Below are 20,442 nucleotides of genomic sequence, written 5' to 3' on the forward strand. Positions count from 1 at the left end.
TCCGATTTGAGGAAAAATTGCATTTTGAATCTCTGCTGTAGTAGACAAAGAGGGTTTTGAGTCCCAGCAGAAACAGGCCCGTACATGTGACATGGGAGGCCAGACATAAAACACAGACCCGCTTTAGAGGGAAATTATTAAGTTGTTTGGTTGCTGCGAGGGCCTCTCTTTGTCTCTGAGCCTCTAGCCAACATGTTTACTAACAGAAATCGATGCGCCATTACATAATAGGCCTAATTAATGAAGCCTGTGTGTTGCAGCCAAAACATCTACTGTTCCTACTGTCCATGTTATGACAGACTAGTATACAGTATGCATCTCCACTAGTATAAATACACAGACGGACGGACCGACACCTCCAACAACTGGGCAACACGAGAGAATAGGACTGAAATGGCGTTCTAATCAGCTTTAATTTGAACGCTAAAGCAAAAGCACTCGGTTGAAATATCAGATCCAACTCAAAATGTCTGACCTGAACAACGTGGACATGTTTGAGACGCAATGCAATAAATTTTATGTACCACCTCTTCTTTACAACGTCCCGTTATAAAAACAAATTGAAAACACTAAATAAAGGAAACGAAAGCTTGAAATATCCACATCTTGGGGTCAAATAAACTTTTGAAAGTCCCATATTTCAAGTTTGTCGGCCAATCACAACCACTGCTTATCATTAGCAAGCCAATGTCAAATTCACAACGGCCTTCATCAGGGCTTGTACAGTACAAAGTTAAAAGCATTAGATAACTCAGCATCAACACATCCTGGAGCAGAACCATATTCTCGTCATCCGTTTCATGTCGTCTGCAACGTCTCAGAACCAACACAGGGAATCTAAAACACTAAAAGAAACTACTGTTTGGATTCTTTCGTAACACCTCAACACCAACAGACCAACGCTTTGTCTGCCTTGCCTTGACCCAGTGAACGCAGAGAAGGCATCAAACAATTCCTTGTGAGGAAGAAGGGACGCTTTAATTGAAATGTCTAACGATGCACTCCCCCAAACTCACCCCTCCTCCAAAAAAACTAAATTAGGTTACTAAAAGCTTTTTCTAGGAAGCAGACTCATCATGTAACAGTTGATTAGTATTTATCTAGTCCAACAGATGTGCCCAGATTGCACACTGGGCCAGCCTCCCCTTACTCACTGTCTGAAAAAACAAGGTTACTGATTGGAGCAAAGTTTTGGACCTATGTCCTATTTTGTGGACATTCCAATGGGAGGAAGTAACAACAAATATCACAGCCAATAGTAACTCTCTTGTTTTAGTTAAATCATGTCATGTTACGTTTTTTTATTTCAAGCCTTTCAAGAAAAGAGAATTACAACAAAATAACATTTACATTTAGCAGATGCTATAATCCAGAGCGACATATTTTTTTTATGAAAGCAATAGTGAACAGTTCGATGAAAAAGCTTTAAAGAAAAGGGTAAGCTCAAGGTCATGTGACATGATCAAATAAACCCCTGGGCCCTACGTTATAGGGTATATACTGTATATAAGGCGGCAGGTAGCCTTGTGGTTAAGAATATTGGGCCAGTAACTGATAGGTTGCTGGTTTGAATCCCAGAGCTGACAAGGTGATCCCCCCCCCCCTCCATGTGCCCTTGAGCAATGTACATAACACCTCATCGCTCAGGATAACAGCATCTTCTAAAATGACATATTTCTAAAATATCATATATTTCCAGGGAGACAAATACAGGTCTATCTATTTTCTTGGGTACTCATACAAAGTACTGTTAACTTCATACAACAATTCATTTCATAGCTGGGAGATATCATTGAAAGCAAACACCAGGAGTGATGTCATCTATTTGCCCACATCAGGCCCTTTCATTCAAATCCAAAGTAAAGAAAACATCCAAGGTATCCACAGTAGCCTACTACTGGGCATTTGTAGAACCTGTTGCAGAGTTTAGGTAGTCATTCATATTACACAATTTAGTAAAGCATTTACAACTTGTTATTATTATTATTAAACCCTGCAATGGTTCATACATTTATAAATGACCTAATCATGTAGCTTATGGCTCAGTAGTTTGTGGTTTTGACTGGAATCTTATCCTTTGTGAGTAGGATCTGAACACTTCTCAGTACAAACTTGAATAACTCGCTTCTCGTTGTTTCCTCAAGGAAGTAATTGCAAATAGTGCTGTGGTTGATTGTCTGAAGCATATGACTCCTCCCCATTGGCAAAAATGTCCATCCACTAGGCCTACTAAACTAGTCTGATTACGGCTTTAAAAAAGGACACTAGTGAATGTGGCTAATTTAGATTACTGCTATTTGAGTATAGGCCTACATAACCACTTTTTCATGGTGACCGTATATTTGGCATCAACATTTAGACTCCACATTGAACAACTTGACTATAAATAAACTTAGAAAAAATTTGTGTTAGAGTGTCCACTGAATGAGTAAATTCAATCAGTTGGATAGTCTATCAATAGCAGGCCTGATCAATGCCTTAAAGTTGCTTCTCAGGGCATAACTAACAAGCTGTAGAGAGACAAAGACAGACAGACAGAAATCAGCGTCAAAGACTATAAAGCATTAATGACAGTGTTTGACGGTCGGTCAGTCGCCCTTACCTCTGTGTAGTCGAAGTCCGAGAGAGGTGCTATACTTTTGATGTAGTCAATTCTGGACTCGTTTGCTGGGTTGCCTATTGGAACTGGGGGTATTAACGTGCTCATCGCCGAAACTACCGTCTAAAAAGCGGATAAAAACAAAAACATTAGACATTAAGCTGGATAAATGTGGGATAAGCCAGTCTAATCAGTAAAATGGGATTGCAGGAAACAACCTCATAGGGTGTGACCATATTCTATCATACAAATCTCAGCACATCATCAACTTACCACAATGGCATCCTTCACATTTTTCCGAATATCCAGGACTTTCTGTTTTTTTTCCCTGGGTGGAGAAACAACATATACAAATAGGTCTGTTAAACATTAATTTAATACCTTAAAAATGATAATTGGATTCATTAAAGGAATCTTTATGCTGCCCCACAGAAAGGAAAGGTTGTCTCATATCACCACTAATGCAAACCATCATAGGCCTAATAGCCTATTAAGTAATACTCACTATTTGTAAATTAACAGTAATGATGTTTTGTGCTAAAATGTTATTTTGAAAGTTTACTTTTTAAGCTATTACATTAGGCTAGCCTATGCTACACCAATATTCAACGAGATGTGTCTCATTTAGAACCAAAGGTGGATGGAAATTAAGCATAGACTGTATTTACTGGGTCCATTTTCTCAAATAATATAAAATGTATTATTAAAGATATAAATATTGAGGACAGTTTACGATTGGGTATCATCATTAATTTCCTAAAAAATGTAGTCAATACACTACAGTCTATACAGAAGCATATACTACAGTGCACAATGTAACCAAATCAAACTACAATGTAACCAAGTCTAGATTGAATATAGTAGGATATCATAAACCATAGAAAGATCCCACTGGGCACACACTGGTTGAATCAACATTGTTCACACGTCATTTCAATGAAATTACGTTGAGCCAACGTGGAATAGACCTTGAATTGACGCCTGTGTCCAGTGGGATACATTGACACATACATATAAAGATACATCGTTTTAGCACCGTTTTAAAATACCACTGCACACATTACTGTCGCAGAAGGTTTCTATTTCAACACATGAATTCAGTTGAGATGTATTTTTTGGGGGTCCACATTATAATGCAATAGCAACTGTAAATACAGCGTAACATGTATCTGTCAGTGTTTTGACACGCATAATCTCGACCACAAGTAGGCCTAAATCTGCTACTATGTCGTCTTTATCACTGTGACAGCTATTAGAAATCAGTTGGACATAGCAGGCTTGTTGCCATGCTGTTGCTAAACCATTGGGCCCGATGGACACTGCAGTGCTACAGAGCAAAGAAACGTCTACCCAATCCTCGATCCTTTTCTTATCTTACATCAAACAATTCAAAATGACAAGAAAATATATTTTAATACTCAACACTATCAAAACAGAACAGGAATACGTCCAATTTTGCACGTAAATAATGTAAAATAAATGAAATAACGGGTACTTACTCTGCATTAAAGCCATTGACGTGCAGAATCCGCATCTGCTTGACAATCGTACTTTTCCCAGACTCTCCGGCCCCTTCGAAATAAAACACAGATGAAGCATAAGGAAATGAAGCCATCGCTAAAATATAAGAATGTACTTGAGTGCCGCATATGCTGGTGTTTAAAATCCATGCCAATTGTACAATCCATCTGACGATTCAGTCAGCGCTCGCTTGCGAGACCTGTCAACATATGTGGGCTGGGGGCGAATCTGAAAACATACATGATACATATCCGTTATCACATCCACCTTCTGGACCTTACCCAATAAAAGCAGTCGGTGTGTGGCTTTATATGCTTGTCTTTCCTTTTGTAATTGTTTCTCGATTTTTTTATTCGCTTCTCTTTGTGCCTTTTCATCGATGCGTTGATCTTCAGTCTTGCTGTTGCCCAAACACCCCATCTTCCGCTGAGCTCTTCTCGTAAAAAGAAAGTATAAAATAACAGCTAATGCAAATCCTACGTTCAATATAAAAGGAGAAGAAATAGGGCGAAAAATCCGTGCGCCACTTCTCCGTCGCTCAGAAAAAAATCTTCCCCGTTACAATTTCGTTTTAACCCTTTGTCAAACCCAACCCAGTGGATTCAGTCGATTCTAATAAATATCTGCATCATAAATAGAACAAAAAGATACATTGACTTCATAAATATGCAAAGAGTGGAGCGGGGCTGAATCTGGAAGCCAGCCAACTGCTCTTCTCTCTCGCTCCTGCTTCCCACTCTCTATTTTTCCGGTCTAAAATTCTGTTTGTGTTTCGGTCCCTTTAACTCAGCACTGCCTCTCTCTGTAGCACCAGGAAGTCACACTGCACCGAAAGAGAAACACCTCACAGAGCGCGCGCCACCTTACCACTGTTTGAATACCCAGTTTAAAACAACATTTCTTACTTTCACATGTACAACAAACAAAAAGATAGGCTGCGTTTATCTAATAAAATGGGCGCCAAAAAGTTTCGTTTCAATAGGCTGTTCAGTGTAAAATAATTTGTGAATAATATAGTACAATTGTTTCCAAAAACGGGTTTATGTTTGATCCAGACAGACACTTTAATCACGTTTCCTACACAAATCATTTCCCTATCCACTTTGCGTGCGTAAATCATTTCACAGGTGCTTGCAAACACCGGTAAATGGAGGTTAACCAGGGCCGCGCACCAGCGTATAATCACACAAACCATATGGGTCATATTACAAAACCAAATAATAACACTGTTAAACTCTATACAAAAGATAATTAAAAAACTAGTTGTTTTCTGCTATTCAAATTTCTCTGAAATAGCCTATTAACTTGACATAGGCCTACTATAGCCTACTCTATAGCCTAGTAGGTTCTCTTTCATCTGTAGCAATACAAAATGCCACACTACAATAAGAAACTCAGCAAAAAAAGAAATGTCCTCTCACTGTCAACTGCTTTTATTTTCAGCAAACTTAACATGTGTAAATATTTGTATGAACATAAGGTTCAACAACTGATACATGAACTGAACAAGTTCCACAGACATGTGACTAACAGAAATGGAATCATGTGTCCCTGAACAAAGGGAGGGTCAAAATCGAAAGTAACAGTCAGTATCTGGTGTGGCCACCAGCTGCATTAAGTACTGCAGTGCATCTCCTCCTCATGGACTGCACCAGATTTGCCAGTTCTTGCTGTGAGATGTTACCCCACTCTACCACCAAGGCACCTGCAAGTTCCCAAACATTTCTGGGGTGAATGGCCCTGGCCCTCACCCTCCGATCCAACAGGTCCCAGATGTGCTCAATGGGATTGAGATCTGTGCTCTTCACTGGCCCTGGCAGAACACTGACATTCCTGTCTTGAAGGAAATCACACAGAACGAGCAGTCTGGCTGGTGGCATTGTCATGCTGGAGGGTCATGTCAGGATGAGCCTGCAAGAAGGGTACCACATGAGGGAAGTGGATGTCTTCCCTGTAACGCACAGGGTTGAGATTACCTGCAATGACAACAAGCTCAGTCCGATGATGCTGTGACACACTGCCCCAGACCATGACGGACCCTCCACCTCCAAATCGATCCCGCTCCAGAGTACAGGCCTCGGTGTAACGCTCATTCCTTCGACGATAAACACGAATCCGACCATCACCCCTGGTGAGACAAAACCGTGACACGTCAGTGAAGAGCACTTTTTGCCAGTCCTGTAGTCCAGCACCGGTGGGTTTGTGCCCATAGGCGACGTTGTTGCCGGTGATGTCTGGTGAAGACCTGCCTTACAACAGGCCTGCAAGCCCTCAGTCCAGCCTCTCTCAGCCTATTGCGGACAGTCTGAGCACTGATGGAGGGATTGTGTGTTCCTGGTGTAACTCGGGCAGTTGTTGTTGCCATCCTGTACCTATCCCGCAGGTGTGATGTTCGGATGTACCGATCCTGTGCAGATGTTGTTACACATGGTCTGCCACTGCGAGGACGATCAGCTGTCCGTAATGTCTCCCTGTAGCGCTGTCTTAGGCGTTTCACAGTACGGACATTGCAATTTATTGCCCTGGCCACATCTGCAGTCTTCATGCCTCCTCCTTGCATCATGCCTAAGGCACGTTCACACAGATGAGCAGGGACCCTGGGCATCTTTCTTTTGGTGTTTTTCAGAGTCAGTAGAAAGGCCTCTTTAGTGTCCTAAGCTTTCATAACTGTGACCTTAATTGCCTACCGTCTCTAAGCTGTTAGTGTCTCAATGACCGTTCCACAGGTTCATGTTCATACATTTTTCATGGTTCATTGAACAAGCATGGGAAACAGTGTTTAAACCATTTACAATGAAGATCTGTGAAGTTATTTGGATTTTATTAATTATCTTTGAAAGACAGGGTCCTAAAAAAGGGACGTTTATTTTTTTGCTGAGGTTAGTAGAGAATCCAAAGGTCTGAATATAACAGCACCTCAAGCTTTGAGAAAAAAAGGCACAATGCAAATGCAATGGAATATATGCAAACGAGTTCATGTGTTTGCATATCAGCATCCATGTCCTAGCAGCACAGCTGGGCAGTGCTCCCATCAACAGTGGAGAGTATATCCATGTAGTGAGCGAAAGCCAAAGACAATCTCCCAATATGATAGGATGGAGGTGTTGTCTGGGTCATTTTAAGGTTAGTGTGGATGAACAGACAAATGCCCTGACAACCAATAAAAGCCATCCTCAAAGTAAAGCATTGTTGAGAAAATGAATCATTAAAGAAGTCCTTTCAAACCCCAATAAGATGTAGTAAACTAATTCAAAGATGACAGATACACTGACTAAAGTAGTACTTTGTGATCTAAAGTAAGTGAGGTAGATGTGTTTGACTATTTCAGTGGCAAACCAGACTCGGAAGGACTAGAATTATTTACATCAAATGAACGATTGATTGATTTCAAAACATACAAAAATAAATCAGACATATCAAAACATGGATTATATCAAAAGTAGTGTGAGGCAAACTGGCAACTGAGGGACCATATGAGATGGTTATCTGTCGTGATGTGTCACTGTTTGGAACATTAGCAGCCTCCAGAACAATGGAAAGATTTTCCAGTACAAGAAAAATATGAAAACATGATGCAAATGTGATGTTACAGGTCGAGTTGGCCAGTGTGTGGCTCCTCTGGATGCAAATCTAGCCAACGGAGCTTCCTAACTGTTAATGTTGTGTGTTGGTTGAGAGTGTCGGCTCTACTTACCTCTAGCCTCGTACAGACCATCCTGATCTCATGAGCTAACGCTCTGTTACAGAATGTAAACTCACAAGATCAGGATGGTTCGTACGAGGCTAACCTACCTCTCTACTATTCAGAAATTAGTCATTTACTGTATGTCTCCCTACAACGCCATGGGGAGTTAAGACAATTTTTGCTTTCACTTCTTTTGTTTTTTGTCACCTGTTTGCATCACGCCCAGTCAACTATGTGAACTACAGAGCCAAAGTTATTCCCCTGTTTGGCACAAGGAGTTAAGTAACAAACATATTGTTTGAAGTCAGTAGAAATGATCACCATCATCTTATCTAATTCTCTCTATAGTGTCAACTAGAGCAGCCCATCGACTATCGTCTTACATTGCCTTTTGTCTCCCTCTTGTGGTTTAGATTAATACTATACACTTCAACGTGTGTGTGTGTGTGTGTGTGCATGCTTGATGACAATATGCATGTACAACAAAGGAATGGTCAAGAATACATGCGTCCTTTACTAGAAAGCTATGACTGTATGACTTTCACCCTTCCTCCTTGTACCCTGTTGCCTGGATAAAAATAGCTTGTGTATGATAAGTTAGTATATAGCTCAGGTCATACTTAGGCTGGAAAACTGGTATTCTAGTTTCTCTTTCCAATGAGTACACAGAGATGGTTAGAGATTAAGAAGATACCTGGAATGGTAGCTAGCTTTCTAAAAGCTCTCCGTAGTCATAACATGGCATTCCCAAAGGCCCAGTGCAAGGTCATGTTCATTAGGCACTAAATGGAATAAAACGGCTTGACAAGGGGAGGGACTACCTGGACTTGTCCGATAACAAACATAAATGTTTGTTTTCGGTTTTCAAAACACTTTGCTATGGTGTGCCCTACTGAACATGACCGAGGAGATCTGCAGGTTAGTATTGACCGGATAAACTTGCAAATTGCAAAAGCAACTGCTTTCGGTCAACTGAGATGAGAGTGCATCTAAGACAATCATTCCTTTTTTATAGTAGGGCAGTCTGTCAGCAGGCTGGTGGCCAAATGAGTGAATTTGGGATATTACTGTCCTTTGTCACACATTCCTGGTGCGTGATCTTTTGTTTTGTTTTGGTTCGGGGTGAACTTTCAACCCCGCTGGACAGCCCCGGGCTAGTTTCCGTAGGACGTGGGGCCCGATTTAGAAAGCGAGAGTAAAAAAAACAGGACGCACATTTTCTCCCCAGAGAACGGGAGGTGTAAGAGAGGTCTGATGAGGTCAAGATGAGGTCATAGCTGCTGGTTGGTGGGTTGGATGGTAGGTTCACTGCCACTGTCTGTCTGACCAGAGTAGCACAGGACTGAGAAAGTGAAACCATTTCCAGGGACGACAAAACTTTACAAAAAAGTCCATCCAGAATTAAGTCACCTTAACTTGAACCCGTTATAGAAAGGGCTACATATCACTGACATAGTAATTATGTAACGGATGTCATAAATATATCTGTCTGCTGGATTGCTGTCAGCTTACAAACAGAACTAATCCCAAGGTTTAATGCTAGCCAACTTGCTTACCTCAGTGCTATTTTATGTCACGAGTAAAGTCAGTTGACATAAGCACCCCTTATGCAACAACACATGAATTTCACGTGAACACATGTGAAGTGTTCCAAAAATACATTTTCATGTGATCACAATGTGACAACATGTAAAGCAAAATGTGATAACATGAAGCTACGTGTGTAAACATGTGAAGTGTTCTAAATAAAAATGTGAAAACATGTTGTTTTTCTGTATGTAACCTTTAGATTTCCACTTAAGTGTAACCAGCAGACGTTTCAATATATACACACAGACAATAACATTAAACTGTGTGCATGTCTGTCAGCCTTGATAATTAGCCTAAATAGCTGACTAAATTATCTTATAACATTTTTTGGGATACCGACTCTATAGCTCTGATTTTGAGTAAACTCCCAGGTCAGGTCTACTGGTCTAGTGACTGAGGGTGAAAACTGATTAGGGACGTTGACGTCAAAGAACATTAAAGGACGTTAGAAGAGGTCAGCAGTGAGAAGGAGGCTTTTGTCCCAATGACCAGACCGGCAGTACATGCCGATAAAAATGTAAATAAAATGACAGTGCTATTTTTCCTATTACCAAACAAACAGAGAAGGCATGAACAATAGATAAAACCATTTGGAGACATATTTTGCCTTTTCACATGGCAAGTTCTTAGCTCAGAACTATCCTTAATGAATATTGCATTTAAGTGACACCGGGAAACACGGAACTGATTAGCTAGCCTAGCCCTGACAATGTGGCGTTGTTAAGAGCTCTCAATTGTTGATTACTTACTCACTTAGAAGGTTGAATGTATATGAGTTTGGTGTTACTTTTCAAAAGATGGCAGCTATTTCCATTCAGGTAAATCACAGCTACTTGAGGGGATAGGATCTTTCCCAGCTGATCTCCGAACATTTGCATATTTGGATGGAACCTGAACCTGCTTGAGAGCATCTCTGTTCCATATCTTGAAATTCCGTAACCCAGATTCCATCTGAATACGGGCTAAAAATAGCCCTCCCAGAGAGCATCTCTCTCGCTCTTGCTGTGCCTCTCTCTGCAGCTCTGATATGGAATGATAACAGAGCCAACCTGCCCCTTAGCGTGCAGAAAAACACATGCATGCAGACAGACGTGTTACACTGCACAGAGACGTGTTACACTGCGCACAGAGACGTGTTACACTGCGCACAGAGACATGTTACACATGCATGCAGACAGACGTGTTACACATGCATGCAGACAGACGTGTTGCACTGCACAGAGACGTGTTGCACTGCACAGAGACGTGTTGCACTGCACAGAGACGTGTTGCACTGCACAGAGACGTGTTGCACTGCACAGAGACGTGTTACACTGCACTCAGACGTGTTACACTGCACTCAGACGTGTTACACTGCACTCAGACGTGTTACACTGCACTCAGACGTGTTACACTGCACTCAGACGTGTTACACTGCACTCAGACGTGTTACACTGCACTCAGACGTGTTACACTGCACTCAGACGTATTTACTCATCCCTTTGTTGCCTCACAAACATCTTCCACCACACACACACACACACACCACACTTGAACTCAAACTCCATATTAATAACGAAGGAAAATGTATTGTATGAATGATCAATGAACATGCACTATGGCGCTCTGAGGCCAAGCCTTTCCCCTCAATCTCTTATCATTGGCCATTGGTCACCCCAGATATGAAAGATTACAATAGCTGAAAACGTGGCTGCTATGATCAAGTCATGAGACTGAGAAAGCAAGGTGGGGAAGGTTTTATGGGATGGGCCGGCAGCAAAAATAGCACAGACTTTGGACTATTCCCACATGAGTCTATATATGGCAACCTGACACAAGGATGGACCCCACTCTCAATAAACACAATATCATAAGAATGACACGTGCATTACAGAATGAGAGTTTGGAGTTCTTAGTCAAGGAAAGAATAGGGCTAATCCTAATAATTTCAGCCCTTATTTGGTTACAGACAGACCCGCATGCCAGCAGTAAAGTATGCTAGCAGTAGCAAGGTAAACTAGAAATATTTGTAAAACTTTGATACATACCCACCAGGACAAGTGTACTGTATGAAGTGAAGGGTACATATGTTGGATCTTAATTTGAACCAGTTTGCTACAGCAGGAAAATAATCATGCAGCAACAGGAATTGTAAATTATTGTGTGGATTATAATTAATGGACATTTTTGTAGGGTTTGATAAATGTTTCACTATGGCAAAATCAAGTCTGACATTTGAAAGTGGAAATTACAAACTTTAGAAGGATTTTTAAACCTCTAATACAAGTTTGCATTTCCTGCATTCTCAGCAACAAAAGAGTGATCAAATTAAGATCCTACATCTGTAATGCCTAAATACACAATCATAGAGTTTTTCAGAGTAGTAGAATGGGGACAGGGCGATGTGTGTGTGTGAGAGAAAGACAGAGTGGGAGATAATGTGTAACATACACTACCCACATAGGATAAAATTGTTAGTTGTTCAAATAAAGGATAAAAGGAAGTATTATAAGCAATTCAGTCAGTTTTCCTAGAGGCTGCATTTGTGGCCTTGGTCCCCCACCTGAAAGAACATCTGGGGTTAGAAATTGGTTTAGATGCACACAGGCAACCCAGAGATATGAGTACCAACATGTATGTACCATTTTCTAACTATTATGAGACACAAACCATACTGTGTTGGCTCTGATATTTTCTTTTCACATTTCCCTTCTCACCACAGGTAAGCAATATGGTAGATGAGTAACCAGGCTAGCACAGTACAACTCTGTTTGGCTTAGCTCAGTAGTGTGGAAAGGGTCATGTATCCAGAGCAACTAACAGCAGTGAGTGGATACATTTCAATTTGTACTGGTCCCCCATGGGAATCGAACCCACAACCCCGGCCTTGCAAGTGCTATGCTCTGCCAATTGAGCCACACAAGAACTCTGACCACCTCAACGTTAAATTGTATATGCTAACGTCCTGATACCCATGGTTGCTAGGCGCCAGTCATATAAACCTAGCTGAAGTTGTCAACTTCCTTCGACTTCCATTATGCATAAAAAGCAGAGGAATGGTGTCATATCGAGTGTCCTTATAGCCTCAGCAATAAAATGCTACAGCTTGCACTGTATAACAAAATGAAGTACAATATATATATAAATAAAACACACACACACACACACACACACAAACAATGCATTCGGAAAGTACTCAGACCCCTTGACTTTTTCCACATTTTGTTACGTTACAGCCTGACTAAAATGTACTAAATCGTTTTTTTCCTCATCCATCTAAACACAATACCTCATAATGACAAAGCAAAAAAAGGTTTAGACATTGCAAAAAAAACAACAACAAAAAAAATGAAATATTACATCTACATAAGCATTCAGACCCTTTGCTCGGTACTTTGTTGAAGCACCTTTGGCAGCGATTACAGCCTTGAGTCTTGTTGGGTATGATGATACAAGCTTAGCACACCTGTATTTGGGGAGTTTCTCCCATTCTTCTCTGCAGATCCTCTCAAGCTCTGTCAGGTTGGATGGGGAGCATCGTTGCACAGCTATTTTCACATCTCTCCAGAGATGTTCGATTGGGTTCAAGTCCGGGCTCTGGCTGGGTCATTCAAGGACATTCAGAGACTTGTCCCGAAGCCACTCCTGCATTGTCTTGGCTGTGTGCTTAGTGTCATTGTCCTATTGGAAGGTGAACCTTCACCCCAGTCTGAGGTCCTGAGCGCTCTGGAGCAAGTTTTCATCAAGGATCTCTCTGTACTTTACTCTGTTCATCTTCCCCTTGATCCTGACGAGTCTCCCAGTCCCTGCCGCTGAAAAACATCCCCACAACACAATGATGCCACCACTATGCTTCATTATAGGGATGGTGCGAGGTTTCCTCCAGACGTGACGCTTGGCATACAGGCCAAAGATTTCAATCTTCGTTTCATCAAACCAGAGAATCTTGTTTCTCATGATTTGAGTCTTTAGGTGCCTTTTGGCAAACTCCAACTGGGCTGTCATGTGCCTTTTACTGAGGAGTGGCTTCCATCTGGCCATGCTACCATAAAGGCCTGATTGGTGGAGTTCTCTCGAGATGGGAGAAACTTCTAGAAGGACAACCATCTCTCCATTAGGAACTCTGGAGCTGTCAGAGTGACCATCATGTTCTTGGTCACCTAACTGACCAAGGCCCTTCTCCCCCGATTGTTCAGTTTGGCTGGGCGGCCAGCTCTAGGAAGAGTCTTGGTGGTTCCAAACTGCTTCCATTTAAGAATGATGGAGGCCACTGTGTTCTTGGGGACCTTCATTGCTGAAAAAAAAAAAAATTCTACCCTTCCCCAGATCTGTGCCACAACACAATCCTGTCTCGGCGCTCTACGGACAATTCCTTCGTCCTCATGGCTCGGTTTTTGCTCTGACATGCACTGTCAACTGTGGGACCTTATATAGACAGGTGTGTGCCTTTCCAAATCATGTCCAATCAATTGCATTTACCACAGCTGGACTCCAATCAAGTTGTAGAAACATCTCAAGGATGATCAATGGAAACAGGATGCACCTGAGCTCAATTTTGAGTCTCATAGCAAAGGGTCTGAATACTTACGTAAATAAGGTATTTCTGTTTTTTATTTTTAATAAATCTGTAAACATTTCTAAAACCTGTTTTCGCTTTGTCATTATGGGGTATTGTGTGTAGACTGGTGTGTCAAAAAAATGTAATCCATTTTAGAATAAGGCTGTAAAATGGGGAAAAAGTCAAGGGGTCTGAATACCTGCCAAATGCGCTGTATAATATATACAGTATATAATAATATAAACCATTTAGAATATGGTTTTATCCAAAACAACTTACAGTCATAAGCATACATTTTACATATGGGTTGTCCAAGGGATTGAACCCACAACCCTGGCATAACAAGCATCATGCACTACCAAATGAGCTACAGATGACTGTATCAAGGTATAGCTCATTTGTCAATAGCCCATGTGAGTTTAATAGTCAGCAAAGTATTTTCTAATATTCACTGCCAGCTCTCAATTTTTTATTCAAAAACAGTAAATACAGATTGCTATCCTAATTTAAAATCCAGACTCCATAAGGGGAACTGACTGACTGACCAATTGCCATGTTCCAGGACACTAGCAGGTCACATGCACTAGCCTACTGCCACAGCTAGTTAAGCAGCACTTGATGTGTGCTTCTTGGTATTTGATAAGCTAGTTCTTAGAATGCTGAGATACTACCACTGTGAAGTTTACACATAGCCTGGTCCCAGATCTGTTACCGCAGTCTTGCAACAGCTATATGATAATTGTCACGCCAAGGCAAGACATCACAAACAGATCTGGGGCCAGGCTAGGTAACCTAGGGGCTGTCATTATGACATGGTTAGAAAGCACTGATTCCATGCTTGATTTGGAATAAATGGTCCTGGATGAACGTAGGCCATTCCTGTGGATGCATGTGGTAGGCTAGCCTTGAAAAAAAAATCTGTTATTCTGTTCTTCTTTGCCTGAAATAGTCTGACACACATGACCTCATGTCACATCAGAGGTTTCATGATGAGTTGGGATGTGAGGTAGGCTATAACTGTCACTAACGAATGACTAGTGACTGCATATTTCCATTGGTGTGCTTCACGCCTGTGTGCCACAACTTCAGGGTAGCATGTAGTGCTTTCAGAAAGTATCCATACCCCTTGATTTATTCCACATTTTGTTGTGTTCAGCCTGAATTCAAAATGGGTTACATATTTGTTTTTCTAATCCAGCTACACACAATACCCCATAATGACAAAGTGAAAGCAGATTTTTAGAAATTTTAGCTAATTTATTGAAAATTAAATACAGAAATATCTCATTTACAGTATTCACACAGGTGCATCCAATTTCCTTTGATCATCCTTGAGATGTCGCTACAACTTGATTGGAATCAACCTGTGGCTAATTCAATTATTTGGACACGATTTAGAAAGAAACACACCTGTCTACATAAGGTTCCACAGTTGACAGTGCATCTGCATTTTAGTGTATAGCACTTTGTGTCATCGGCTGATGTAAAAAAAGGGCTTTATAAATACATTTGATTTATTGATTGATTTCAGAACAGAAACTATACCATGAAGTCCCAGGAACTGTCTGTAGATCTCTGAGATAGTGTATATGACTCATCACAATTCTGACAGTAAAAACATAAGGAGCACCTTCCTAATATTGAGTTTGCCCTCAGAACAGCCTCAATTCGTCAGGGCATGGACTCTACTGTCATGTTTGTGAAACCATTCCAGGACCATCCTAGTCTTGTGGCATGGAGCATTATTCTGCTGAAATAAATCTATTTGCAAATGGATACCCTCCTGTCATGATGGGATGCACCTGATTGGTAAATTATGTTCAGATATACTGTGGCACTCAAACGTTGCTCCAATTTGAACACACCCCACACCATAACACCACCACAAGCCTGCAATGTTGACACGCTGCATGATGGATGCATGTACTCATGTGGTTTTCTCCCATCAGCGTGAAACAGCAAGAGCCAGGATTCACCAGACCAGGCAATGTTTTTCCAATTCTCCAGTGTCCAGTGTTTTCGTTCATTAGCCCACTATAACCACAGTTTCTTGTTTTTTGCTGAAAGAAGTGGAACTCTAAGGTCGTTGGCTGCCATACCCCATTTGTGTCAAGGCAAGACGGGCTGTGCATTCTTTTATGGGTTTTTTGGCACCAATGTTGTACTGGACTGTTGACTAACTGTAGCCGTCTGTTGCTCTGCACAATTCGTGTCAGCCTCCTTTGTCATCTTTCATCAATTACCTGTTTTTGTCCACTAGTCTGTCGTTGGCTGGACGTCCTTTGGGTGGTGAACCATTCTTGATACAAATGGGAAACTGTTGAGCATGAAAAACTGCAGTGTTGCAGTTCTTGACACACTCAAACCAATGTGCCGGCACCTACTACCATAACCCGTTCAAAGGCACTTAAATCTTTTGTCTTGCCCATTCACTCTCTGAATGGAATACATGCACAATCCATGTCTCAATTGTATCAAGGCTTAAAAATCCTTCTTTAACCTGTCTCTTCCCCGTCATCTACGCTAATTTAAGTGGATTTAACAGGTGACATCAATAAGGGATCATAGCTTTCTCCTGGATTCACCTGGTCAGTATGTCATGGAAGAACAGGTGTACTTAATGTTTTGTACACTCAGTGTATCTGAGAAAGGGTATAAACCAATCTCTAGAATGCTGAAAGTTTCCAAGAGCACAGTCTCCATCATTGGGAAATGGAAATAATATGGAACTACCCAGACTCTGGCCGTCCGATCAAACTGAGCAACTGGGCAAGAGGGACCTTGGTCAGGGAGGTGACCAAGAACCCAATGACCTCTCAGGCAAAACTACAGAGTTGCTTGGCTGAGATGGGAGAATCTGCCAGAAGGACAACAGTCTTTATAGCACTAAACCAATCTGGGCTTCATGGGACTGTGGCCAAATGGAAGCCACTCCTGAGAAATAGGCACGAGAGCACACCTAGAGTTTGCAAAAAGGCACGTGAAAGATTTTGAGATCAGACCACATCAACTTTTGCCTTATAATGAGACAAAAATGTTACTCTTTTGCCTGAATGCAAAGCGTTGTCTGGAGAAAACCAGGCACAGCCCATCACCTGTCTAACACCATCCCTACCGTGAAGCATGGTGGTGGCAGCATCATGCTCTGGAGATACTTTTCAGTGGCAGGGACTGGGAGACTGGTAAAGATAGAAGGAACAATGAATGGCGCAAAATACACACAAATCCTTGATGAGAACAAACAACCTTAGACTGGGGGCGAAGATTTACTTTCCAACAGGACAATGACCCCAAGCATACAGCCAAAGCAATGCTGGAATGTCTTCAGAACAAGAATGTGAAAGTCCTTGAGTGGCCCAGCCAAAGCCCAGACTTGAATCCCATTGAAAATCTGTAGAAAGACTTGAAGATTGCTGTTCACAACTGCTCCCCATCTAATTTAACAGAGCTTGAGAAAATCTCCATGGAAGAATAGGAGAAAATCCCCAAATCCAGACGTGCAAAGCTGATACAGACATACCCAAGACGACTCAAAGCTGTAATCGCTGCTAAAGGTGCTTCTACAAAGTATTGCCACAGGGGTGTGAATAATGATTTAAATTAGAGATCTGTATTTCATTTCCAATACATTTGCAAAAATGTCTAAAAACATGTTTTAACTTTGTCACTATGAGGCACTGTGTGTAGATGGGTGAGAGAAAACAATATATTTAATCAATTTTGAATTCAGGCTCTAACACAACAAAATGTGGAATACATATGTTAGCATACATGCATTAGCCTAGGGTAGAATTTCCTTTAGTGACTGAAAATATCATTTGAAGGTTTGGGGTGAAGTGTCCCTTTAAAATCTTCTGTGTGTCTTGTACGGCATTGTGCTACAATGATTAACCCATTGCTTATCTGTTGTCCTATAGTCCAAGTGCATTTTCAAGGACATTTTGCACATATAATGCTTCAACCTGGAATGAGAACCAGTAGCCTACTTAATATTCTGTTATCAATGCACTATTGTCCATACTCCTGTGACTGTATTATCACTGGTAGGCTATATTGTCAGGCCTAATGAACAATGTCCATTCATTAATGCAAATATATATTAAATATTACAGCTGAATTAATTGGTAGAGGACAACTAGACCATAGCCCTCAGGGACCATCATGATGCGTGTTGGAAGTATGCCGTGCATTAGCCCTCTACTGCACATCATCGCCCTCAGGCAACAGAAAACCTTTTTTTCCCTCACCCACCATATAAAAATATCCTACACATGACAATATGTGATGAAATGTCTGTAAACAATCCAATGAGGTGCAGAAGTTGGTATGATGTATCAATTGGGGCAGGGACCTTCTTTCAGGAAGCAGAGCAATGTTAGCGCATGGTGTGAGTGAAGGGTACAACACATTTCATTATATTACATGTTTAATTAGAGATAAGTACACATTTTCTATTGTCAAGCTGTGTAGTAACCTCTAAAGAAGCATATTTGATAGGTTTTGAACAAACATATATATATATATATATATTCAGAGCAACATTGTGCAGTTAGGCTACATTTCAGGGAAATATCATGCTCGATGAAATACCATTTGAAAGCAATTTGATGTAAAATTATGGCCTTGGTCAATGTTTTTGCCAACATATCCACTGACATTCACAGGCAGTGGACACAGGGACATTCTATGGTTGATAGGACCCTAATAAAGCAGTTAGGAGGCTCATATCCTCTGATAGTAAGAACAGTGAGCTTGACTACAGTGGCAGCAAGGAAGAATGGGCCCCAGAATCAGGATTGAGAGGAAGTGAAATACTAGTTTATGCCCAACTTGAATTTATATATTAAAATATCAAGATGTTCTTTGTTTTTTTAGTACCCTTATGGCACAGCAAAACTAATTCTGGGTGTGTGTGGGGGGGGGGGGGGGGGGGGGTAAAAGTATTTTATTACTTTTGATACATTAAATTAAAATAGGATGGAATATATATTTTTCCAGAAGAAAAAGAATGTGCGCAGTAGAGGGTTAATTACACTGGCCATTTTTTGCATAGCGCGGGAATACAAGGTTGAGGTATGAGGGGTTCTCGAACCTAGCGGACATAGCCTATTTCATTTAATGTATTTATTTTGATAAAGCTAGTGAATAGATTAAATAAATTAGCCTATAGCCTATTCATGACCTGACATACATCTCATTGGTTTGTAGAAGGATAACATAGCCTGGGCTGGTCAATGTATTAGTCCCAGCCATCTCACACCTACCGAGTAAAAGCAGACGATGCGTCTGCTCGTATTCCCGTTTCTGCTCCTTCAGAGTTCGGTCAATATGTTTACTGACTTTCTTCGCCTGTTTTTTGACCTCCTTCTCCTCCGATAACTTTTTGTCCAAGGTTTTCTGTTTCTGTTTGCTGAGCTTCTTCTGCAGCAAATGTTGCCGCTGGCTGCGCTCAGCTCCAACATTGTCCCCATTCTGTATGGGCACGCCTTTAGTCGTGTCCCCTCTACGGGCATCTCGTGCATTCGGCTTGCCTTTGCTGGGGCCCCCGCGGCGACACCAACAACCACTGAGCAGTGTCATGTCATTATATGCCTCTGTATCCTCGTGGTCAAGGTCCTTGGAACGTAACGATACAGAGCAGTCCGCCGGTTTCTCGGTGTCACTGGATTCGTCAAGACTAAGACGCAGGCTGTAGCACAGTCCCATTGTGGGGTTTGTTCCGTTAGTAAAATGGAAGGGAAATTTTCAGGTGAAAAGCGCAAAATTCCTAGAGAGATGGTAGGCCTACCTGCTCGCCTGTACTCATTGTGGCATTTCCCCTGTCCTGGGATGCTTGTTGAATTCAAAATGCAGAGGGGATCTAATCACGGTTCTGGACTTGCCACCATGTGAGCCATTTTGCATTTTGTCCCGTATGTCAATGCCAGCCTGTAGTTGTTGGATAACCTGATTGTAACAGTGGCCACCGCTTGTCCACCTTACCGTAAATAAATCTAAAGTACAATCTAAAAAATACACAAGGGAGAGTGTGCGCCCAGGACTGGCTCTCGAATTCTTATACCAGAAGACTCTAGGGGCGCCAGTAGTATGTGCATCCCCCTCATGGTGAGGCGTCAGCGTTAAATTCACTACTGGTGTAGTCATGGACTTTAACTATTCGTGTGCCAGGACAAAGTAAAAGCTCAGTTGTTAGAATTGTTTTCAAATTCTCTCCTACAATAGCCTAACCTAAATATTTTGGTAACACTTTATCAAGAGATATGATTTATTACTTGTTATTTGTAAGAGCCCATATGATCTTATTATATGCTGAAATAATAGGTCATTTATAATAAAACAGAATATATACTTTACTGCCCATTTTTCTATGGAAATTTATAATTTTGCTGTCACAATACCCAACCACACACACATTTCAGGATAAAGTGTAGGGTGCCTTGCTCAAGGGCACAATGGCAGTTATTGATAGGCTATCTTGGATGAGGGTCCTACCATCAGCTCTATGGTTGC

General features: G+C 41.3%; 1 protein-coding gene across 2 annotated transcripts in view; it reads right to left on the reverse strand.

Annotated features, from left to right (window-relative positions):
- Nucleotides 1-20,011, reverse strand: part of LOC129859215 (guanine nucleotide-binding protein G(olf) subunit alpha-like) — a 62,779-nt gene extending 42,768 nt beyond the window's left edge. The window contains exons 1-4 of one of the 2 annotated variants that reach the window (XM_055928702.1): nt 19,197-20,011; nt 4,099-4,171; nt 2,873-2,927; nt 2,603-2,722 (exon numbers count right to left, since the gene is read on the reverse strand). In XM_055928702.1, the coding sequence (XP_055784677.1) occupies nt 2,603-2,722; nt 2,873-2,927; nt 4,099-4,171; nt 19,197-19,638 (690 nt within the window). In that variant the 5' untranslated portion in view covers nt 19,639-20,011. Of the gene's footprint in view, nt 1-2,602; nt 2,723-2,872; nt 2,928-4,098; nt 4,172-4,401; nt 4,901-19,196 lie in introns of those variants that run through there. The other variant, XM_055928703.1, reaches the window with a different exon arrangement.
- Between the last annotated feature and the right edge of the window lie 431 nt (nt 20,012-20,442).

The sequence above is a fragment of the Salvelinus fontinalis genome, chromosome 7 (assembly GCF_029448725.1).
Source record: "Salvelinus fontinalis isolate EN_2023a chromosome 7, ASM2944872v1, whole genome shotgun sequence".
NCBI classification, from domain to species: domain Eukaryota; kingdom Metazoa; phylum Chordata; class Actinopteri; order Salmoniformes; family Salmonidae; genus Salvelinus; species Salvelinus fontinalis.